Source organism: Diabrotica undecimpunctata, chromosome 3 (assembly GCF_040954645.1).
Source record: "Diabrotica undecimpunctata isolate CICGRU chromosome 3, icDiaUnde3, whole genome shotgun sequence".
Lineage (NCBI taxonomy): Eukaryota > Metazoa > Arthropoda > Insecta > Coleoptera > Chrysomelidae > Diabrotica > Diabrotica undecimpunctata.
In genome coordinates this window covers 76425019-76433837 of record NC_092805.1, presented here as the reverse complement: position 1 = coordinate 76433837, position 8819 = coordinate 76425019, and the positions used below count along the sequence as shown (strand labels likewise).

The 8819-nt window shown below is 29.7% G+C and overlaps 2 protein-coding genes across 3 annotated transcripts; one reads left to right on the top strand and one right to left on the bottom strand.

The window, feature by feature from the left end:
• The first annotated feature begins 361 nt into the window (after positions 1-361).
• On the top strand, positions 362-3087 carry LOC140436932 (uncharacterized). The gene is made up of 4 exons (XM_072526093.1): positions 362-519; positions 725-927; positions 1100-1234; positions 1293-3087. Exons 2-4 carry the CDS (start codon positions 815-817, stop codon positions 2437-2439), a joined length of 1395 nt encoding a protein of 464 aa, XP_072382194.1. The 5' UTR covers positions 362-519; positions 725-814; the 3' UTR covers positions 2440-3087.
• A 54-nt stretch (positions 3088-3141) lies between these two features.
• Positions 3142-8430, bottom strand: LOC140436933 (uncharacterized). Of its 2 annotated transcripts, XM_072526095.1 has the most exons (5): positions 7516-8430; positions 7185-7306; positions 6904-7105; positions 6260-6842; positions 3142-6024 (listed from the first exon to the last, which is right to left on the bottom strand). In XM_072526095.1, the coding sequence occupies exons 3-5, from the start codon at positions 7090-7092 to the stop codon at positions 5543-5545; spliced, it is 1254 nt and encodes a 417-aa protein (XP_072382196.1). In that variant the 5' UTR covers positions 7093-7105; positions 7185-7306; positions 7516-8430; the 3' UTR covers positions 3142-5542. The 2 variants fall into 2 exon arrangements, with proteins under 2 accessions (XP_072382196.1, XP_072382195.1); XM_072526094.1 differs by having other exon boundaries at positions 6904-7306.
• Positions 8431-8819: the final 389 nt, after the last annotated feature.

The window sequence follows — 8819 nt, the reverse complement described above, 5'->3', positions numbered from 1 at the left end:
AAATTTCCTAGTTGCTGAGTAATTACCTAAAATATTTATATGTAGTTTTCAAAGAACTAATAATCTTTACCAAAACCTACTTCATCACATTCCCTACTCATGCGAAAATGCTTTACAAAAAGATCTCCCATATATTATTGGTGAATGGTTTCCTCATAAAAATTTTGATTAGGAGGCACTTGAGCTCTCAACATTATTTAGCTCTAATTCTTCATTTTGTGTCAACTGATCCACAACATTTCCAATTAGCTGGATATTATTTTCCTCGTCCGCAAGTTCTTCCACTAATACTCTAATTATGTCACTCCTTTCTATATTCCTATGGACTACCTAAGTCCTGACGTCACAATGGGTGGGGATTTTGAAAACCTTTCCAAACAAATCTCGTTTGCATGTGTTTCTCCCGTAAGACTTTGGAAACGTTGATTTTTTTGATATTTAAAAAAATAAATAAGGATTTTCGCTCCCAAATATCTATTCTGTGCGATTGGTTTTATAGGTTGTTCGTGAATTTGTGAGGTAAGAGTATCAAAGTATTAAGATATTTACTGTCAAAGTTCATATTTTGAGGTTATATTCTGTGGGATTAAAACTTTAATTATTTTTTCTTTATTTCAAGGTATTTTGTTGTTGTTTTTATCCGATTATTTCAAAATTAATCAATAAATCTTTGAATTTGTTTACAAAGTTAAAAAAATTTAAATTTATTTTTTATTTTTTTTAGGTGGATTTTATCCCAAAAGTACTTTAGATATTCGTTTTTATAAGGATAGGACTGTTATTTTATTATTACATCTATCCCATTATTAGTAAAATGGTTATGTGCTTCGTTCCAAACTGTAAACATTACAGTGAGCAAAAAAGATGCAAATTTTTTGTATTCCCTTCGAAAATTTCAGAGAAGCAGAAGTGGATCAATCTCATTAGGTAAAAGTACTTATTAGTTTGTTTTAATATTGCTTATATTTTAGATATTCTGTGATTGTCTTTTCAGATTTATACTAAGTCTCTGTCATGATTTTTAAAGATAATTTAAAATGTAATTGTGCTATTTGTATGTTAGGCTAAAATTAATAACTTTATTTTGGTCTGTTTTCAGGAGGCAAGATAGAGAACCATCTAAGTACTCGTTAGTTTGTAGTTGTCATTTTGTGGATCAAGATAGGAAAAATGGACCTACAATTTTTGAGCATAATATAAAGAGAAAATTTGTGTTCTCTACTCCAGAAAAACGGTAAGCTTAAATCTGATTTAAATGAATATCTTAATATAATAGGAATATTTTTTTTTAGCAAAAGACAGGCTCAGCAAATAAATTCCTCATTAGATGAAGGGGCAACTTCATCTTCAGTTGATATTGTAGATGAGGCAGCTGGACCATCAACAAATAGTCCTGAACCAGGTCCATCCACATCAATTCACACAGAAAAAGTGGCTGTATCTCTACCAGAAAGAAGTAATGCATCTGTAGGGGCGGAAAATTACTTTCTTAAAGAAGAAGTAAATCAATTAAGTGAAAAATTAAAAAATCTTTCATGTCGGTTTAGTTTTGAACAAATTAAAAATAATGATGCTCATATTTTAATGTACACAGGAATACCAACCAGTGCTCTGTACTTAACATTATTTGAAACTATGGAAGGTTTTGAGCTAAATTATTACGCAAACTGGCAAGTAAAAATTTTACCCAAAATTGACCAAATGCTAATGACACTGATGAAATTAAGGTTAAATTTACCACATGAAGATTTGGCAATTAGGTTTAATTGCAGTACAGCGACTGTCACTAATATTGTGATGACATGGATATATGCCTTGCATGAAATTTTATTTAAACAACTAATGGAAAAGATTCCCTCAAGAAAAAAAAATCAAGCATGCCTTCCAACTGCATTTTCATCATTTAGAAATTGTAGAATCATCATAGATTGTACAGAAGTGTACTCAGTTACTCCCACTAGCATGGAAAAACAAAAATTAACATATAGTTCTTATAAGCATCATAACACCTGGAAGGTTCTTGTAGGAGTAGCACCAAATGGTGTCATCACATATGTCAGCAGTGCCTATCCTGGATCCACTTCTGATAAACAAATTGTTAAAAACTGTGGCATTCTAGACCAAATGACCTATGGTGATGTTATTCTAGCGGATAAAGGTTTCTTAATTAAAGATTTATTGCCTGAGGGGGTACACTTAAATATTCCTCCTTTTCTAAGTACCCCTCAGTTTACAGAGGAACAGGTGTATGAAACAGAAACCATAGCAAAAGCTAGGATACATGTTGAGAGGGCGATCCGAAGAATAAAGTGTTACAATATATTGCAGCAAATTCCAAATTTTTACATGTCTCAAATAACCGTGATATTTCAGTTATGTGCTGCTTTAACGAATTTTCAATACCCTCTTATTAAAGAAGTTGAGGAATATTACTCATAAAGTACTTTATTGGTGTTAGTAAGAGGGTGTAACATTTATTCTTGTGAAAATAAAAAGTGAATGTAGATGGTGAAAGATAAATTTGGATCTGTGACATCAATTAAATTTTGTACTTGGGCCTTTTGAAGTGTAAACTTTTAAAGAAATATTTATGTGTTGATGTATTAACTCCAAGTAACATTATGTTTATAGAGTATAAAAAATACAATAATAATGTTTATACAATTCTAACAAATAAAAATTATTAAACTGTGTCTTTTAAAAATTGCTTTATATTTAACAACAAATGTTTTTTTAACTTGGTTTTGAATCTTCAATGTTTCTTATAGCTTTAACTCTTGAAGGTATAAATATATCTTTACAAATCAACTGTTAAACAAATTTATGACATGCTAGCTTTGTTGTAATACAAAAATTATTTGATGATCAATTCCTAATGTTTTATTAAATTTTACCATTTGATCTCTTTTAACATGAAATATATTGTCACTTATTCCAAATTGTCTTCAAACCACAGATATAATTTTAAAATCTACCTACTGCTATGCTACTGCAGTTGCTTCTTGTGTAGAGAAGATAATTACATTGTTTACAACAATAATGAATTATTTAAATTTTTGGTATATTAAATATATTTTTTTAAATTCATCCTGAGTTTTTTTTCACAGTGCAAACCCTTGTATTGTATATACTTAATGAAACACTATTTACTCTTTGAAAAGTTTATTAATGTTATAAAATTTATATATAAAAATAAATTGATTTTCTCACAATTTATCAATAAAAATTAATATAAGCAACAAAAGAAATAATGTTACAGCAGTAATGTCCACACAACTATACATTTATTGTTAAATAAAAAAAAATTGAAATACAATGGAACAGCCAGTTGATTCTGTTGATCAAAATTTACATTTAGTAATATAGAAAAAATAACCAACTTTTGCTATTAAAATTTATCGTAATAATAAATAGAAAATGCAACAATACAATAGTTTGATTAATGGTGGGTAATTTGGAAAGGTTTGATAAGCTTGGTTTGCCTAAAAGGGACATGGAGGATAACAATTGTGAACTGAAACTATGTGAGTGTAATAAATAAGGACAGCATAGTTAGACCCCTGTGCATGCATCTGACCTGAAGAGTTGTGATGTTAAGAGAAGTTTCAATGTTAAGAGTAATTGATTTCGTCAGCTGTATGGTGACCCTTAAATGAAATAAATCTTAGGAATTTATGTTGAACCCCCTCAATAGCCTGAATATAAACATTATGGTATATTAGGTTTGCTATTATTTTTATTACCAACAACAACATTGTTATTTTAAGCATTTACATTTAGAGATACAGAAAACTCATTAAAGCTCATTAAAGAGAGTGGGTATTGAGTTCTAAGATATTCTTTGTGAACTTTCTGTTTCTGAATAATTTTAACTTTGAGATCTGGAGAAAACCAAACCGGAAATTTCTTTGTTGGATACTTTTTAACAGGGACATAAAGATCGATTGTTAAGCATATAAGATGGTAAAAAATATTGAACATATCATCAAGAGACAAATTATCGCAATTAAATTGAGAAAGAAAACTTATAACTTCTAGGATGTTCATCACATGGAAATCTCTATAAAAACATACAGTACATGATTCACACTGAAATTCAAAAGAGATAGGTGAATGATGAATATTCAACGAAAGTAGGATTATTTCTGCTGTAAATCTCTATTAGCAAAAGCTGCTGTCACTTTGTTGAATTAAATGGCCAAATATATGGTCTAGGAAGACAAATTCCTTAACTTCCTGTACTCTAATCAGTATCAATAGAGTGTTATTATATAATAGAAATATGCTTTATTGTCACTGAAAATTGTACAACTTTATGAACAAAGCTTACAAAAAGCCAAAAAATAACAATTAACATTTACTAAAATTACATAAATTGTCAATATCACAAAATATAAGATAATAGAATATACAATCCATTACTAAATTGCATAATAAAACCTTATGAACTAGTTTATGAATAAGTTTAAGTTGCAGCAACACATACCCAAATAGATATATAAAAATACATTAGTTGCTTGTACCTAAACATACTGTAATTTCTTAGTTATTCGTTAAGAAACTCTTCCACTGAATAATATGGTCTTTCAGATAGATAGGCTTTTGTCAATTTACGGAACTTAAGGAAAGAAGTTGGAGTTTGAGAGAGAGAGAGACGGTTGTATATTTTTGGAGAATATAATATAGATTTCTTAACTAGCTCAGTGGACAAGATACGTAAATACACATCAAAGCTTGAATTTCTGGTGTAGTCATGATTAGGTCTTGCTGGAAAAACATGTAGGTGTTTACGAATTAAGCAAACAGTTTACAGAATATATAAACAGGGAAGAGTTTAAATCTCGTGATTTTTGAAGTAGTTTCTGCAATGTATTGTTCTTCTGAAGCCAAACAGATGTTATTACTCTTTTTTGTAATTTAAAAGCAACATTAGATTGGGTAGCTGTACTAGAACCCTAAAAAGAAAGGCCATATCAAAGAACCAAAACAGATCTTATTGCATGAGGCTGAGGCTAATTTCCTACTTAACAAATCAATATAAATTTAAGGTTGCTGTCTATAAAAATACCAAGAAATTTTACAGAATTAACGATACTGCTCTGGCTGTTATTAAGAAGCAACAGTTGAAGAGCTCTTTTATAGGATAAGGCTATTGTCTTATCCATGTTAACAGAGAGTAAATTAGTCTGCCAGGTTTTTATTTTAAGTAGATCAGAAGTTATAATTGCATGAAGAGTTGCAATATTAGAGTTCCTCCTGGTAATACTGGTATCATCAGCAAAAAGAAAAATGTTTCCATCGATTTTTAAGTGAGTGATGTCATTTATAAAGATAAGGAAAAGTAGACAACCCAGTACTGAACCTTGTGGTACTCCTCCACATACAATGCTTTTGTGACTAGAGTCAGTATCATTTGCTCTAACTAGTTACAAACATAACATAACAAGTAGTATATATATATATATATATATATATATATATATATATATATATATATATATATATATTATGTAAAACATAATGTACAGTTAAAAATAACCAGTCATTCATTCAACAATTTTGGCAAATATTGAGCCAAATAAAAATTTTCTAACAGATCAATGTTTGGGGCCCAGGTCAAATCTTTTTCTATTATAACTGTAATTATCTCCTTCAACGTCCATATACATAAATAACAATTTTGTCGTCCTAAAATATGCAGGCAGCCCTGAATTTGGTGGTAGTAGTTATGTTCAGTATTAATTAATACTTCATCCTGATCATTATATGATATTATATATTTATCTGAATTTTTCAACTTTTCAGATAATTTTTCATTCCGAAATGTATATGGACACTTAACTTCTACAATGCCATCATCACCAATTAAACCATCTGGACTAGCTCCTAATAAGCCTGACTTTGTCAGCCAAATACCTGTAGGCTGCACATCCAAATTCAGTGTATTTCTGAGATACTCTATACCACTCTTTTCGTGTGTTCTTCCCCACTGAATTGATTTGATGCCATCCAAATTATAAGCCCCTAAAAATGATAAAAAAATATTTTACTTTAGCTAGATATGAAAGCAAACAAAATGTGTTTATTATAAATAATAGTGTACATTCTTAAAACATATCAACAGTTCAGTTAATCTCCATTACCATTTTTAGTCATATGCAAACAATTAATTGAAATAGAATCTGATGGAAAACCTTCAGAATTTAAGCATTGTATTTGATTGCAAATAATAAAATAATAGAAATGTAACAGTACATACCAATAAGTGTTTTAAATAAACTTTCTGGATACTTATTTCTCTTGCAACAAGAAATAATGGAGCCAAAGTTGCTAGAAGTAATTCTATATTTTCTGGCAAGAAACCATTTTTCATTGAGTACCTGGCCTGTTGTCTCATGTACTATTTTCTTTATCGTTGCATCATTTATTCTACAACATTTTAGAAAATGAGAATTTTTATCTGTTGAAATTTTCATTTCCTCTGAATAAATGATATCTTCAATTAATGAAATATCAATACTTTCGGCCTCTTGCTTTTCTTCCTGTAAAAGCCAAGTGAATCCCACAGTATTACCAAAACTACTTAATTTGATCTTTAATTGTTCTAATTCATTGGATGACATTTTTCTATTAAGGGCTTTATATGGCCTGGGAGGATATAGTGCTTCTGCAGTTTTAGTTTCTGTCTTACTTTGGACAGGAATGTTCCACGTACATGTTTTATCAGTAATTGATATATTGTAATGTCCAAAGAGAGCTATAGTGGCTATATGATGGCATTTAATACCCCTAGGACAGGAACAATTTGCAGCAGTAATTTGCCATGATTTATTCAACATAATCTGCAATGGTAAAATTAAGTACTTAGATTCCCACATCTAAACTTAAAAATCGTTAACTTACCTCAACATTATAAGTTTTGTCTTTCATACTTGCAAATACTTCTCCCTTAATGATTAATAAATCAGGGTCAAACAACATTTTTTTCACATGATTTGATTCAAGGGCATTTTCACCCTTTCGTATAATTTTGTTGTCATTACTGAAGAATTCAGTAATACTGGATATCTTCAACACATGTTTACTAGCCATTATATGCTCAAATCTAAAAAATAAACTTGAAAAACTATTGCAATTTTCAACATTCATTACAACATTCAAAAAACATTTTTTTAAGTACTCACTATAGCAATTTAATAGAAAGATTTCCACAGAATATTATATTAAAACTAAAAGTCCTTATTCACTACTTAAACTAGGAGAAAACGAATATCTTTAGTCTTTTAGGGGATAGAATCACTGACACCTACAAAGAATAAAACATTAATTTAAATATTTTTCAACTTCATAAATAAATTCAATGATTTATTGATTTACAATATAAAATAACCCTGATAAAATGACAACAAAATACCTTGAAATAAAGAAAAAAATAATTAAAGTTTTAATCCCACACAATATAACCTCAAAATATGAACTTTGACAGTAAATATCTTAATACTTTGATACACTTACCTCACAAATTCACGAACAACCTATAAAACCAATCGTACAAAATAGATATTTGGGAGCGAAAATCCTTATTTATTTTTTTAAATATAAAAAAAACTAACGTTTCCAAAGTCTTATGGGAGAAACACATGCAAACGAGATTTGTTTGGAAAGGTCTTCTAAGCCCCGCCCATTGTGACGTCAGACTTAGGTAGTCCATTATATGAATGTGACGTAAAGTTAAATAATATTTAAAAGTCAAGCTAAATTGGCAATCTACTGACAAACGTAAACAAAGAACAAAAATATTTAATACACACTTTACACTACATGATTTATCATGTGATTTGTCATATGATTTGGTCATAAAGTGAAATTTACATGTTTACACTGTGTGATTTGTCATATGATTTTGTCATAAGCACTGTCATAGCTTGTCACAGGAGAATAGGACGGTACCTATTCCGCATGATAAAATCATAAATATGATTTTCGGTAATAATACCGGTAACACCAACATATTTAAATATCGCGCCTTATTCTTATGTCAATTCAGCGACATTCCCTTACCAAGAGACAATAATATTCTTTATTTATTTATTTATTGTTTGTTGCATTGATATTGAACCTGTTATCTAATGTGTGCTATTGTATCGTATTTTTCTTTTATTATTTATTTAGTTTATTTTATTCTTAGTTTAGCGTTTTATAGTCTTCTTAGTCATACTTTTAGTTTAGTTTGTTTATTAATTATTTTTAATTTGGTATAATATCAACACTAAATTTGATATACCCTGTCCACGATTTCTTCGTAAGAGCCACCTGCAAGCCCAAAGGCGTCTGATCTTTTTCTTCTTACTGCTGTAATCTGTACGCAGTTGTTGCCGGCGTGTTATTATTAAAAGTCGGGAAGCCAATGCAATCAACGATTTATTTTCCATTATAATGGTTTCAACCTAATAGTTGATACCTATACTGTGTCTAATATCTCTATGACCATAAACAAAAAGAAAAATCAAGAAAACGTCACTCATTGTCACTCATATCATAAGTCATAAGTTATCATGCAGTGTAAACACGATTTTTTAAAACATCATAGAAACGAGGAATCATAACAAATCTCATATGATATTATCATATGATAAAATCATGTAATGTAAAGTCTACTTAATTTTTAGAATGACAAATTATTTGACATTGACAGATAAGGTAGCGGTAGCGGAATCCAGCAGGTTTTGACTTATGACATTTGGTCCAGCGCTAACCGATGGATTCGGAAGTAGCGGAGTGGTAGCTGCTCCGTCTGCTGAACGCGCCCATGCGGTTAT

Bases quoted from the DNA above. Each gene is read 5' to 3' on its own strand.
- LOC140436932 (XM_072526093.1), top strand. From the start codon at position 815: ATGGTTATGTGCTTCGTTCCAAACTGTAAACATTACAGTGAGCAAAAA. The intron at 928-1,099 runs GTAAAAGTACTT...GTCTGTTTTCAG, and splicing joins AAGTGGATCAATCTCATTAG to GAGGCAAGATAGAGAACCAT. The intron at 1,235-1,292 runs GTAAGCTTAAAT...ATTTTTTTTTAG, and splicing joins TTCTCTACTCCAGAAAAACG to CAAAAGACAGGCTCAGCAAA.
- LOC140436933 (XM_072526094.1), bottom strand. From the start codon at position 7,149: ATGAATGTTGAAAATTGCAATAGTTTTTCAAGTTTATTTTTTAGATTT. The intron at 6,843-6,903 runs GTAAGTTAACGA...TTACCATTGCAG, and splicing joins ACAAAACTTATAATGTTGAG to ATTATGTTGAATAAATCATG. The intron at 6,025-6,259 runs GTATGTACTGTT...TATCATTTTTAG, and splicing joins TTTATTTAAAACACTTATTG to GGGCTTATAATTTGGATGGC.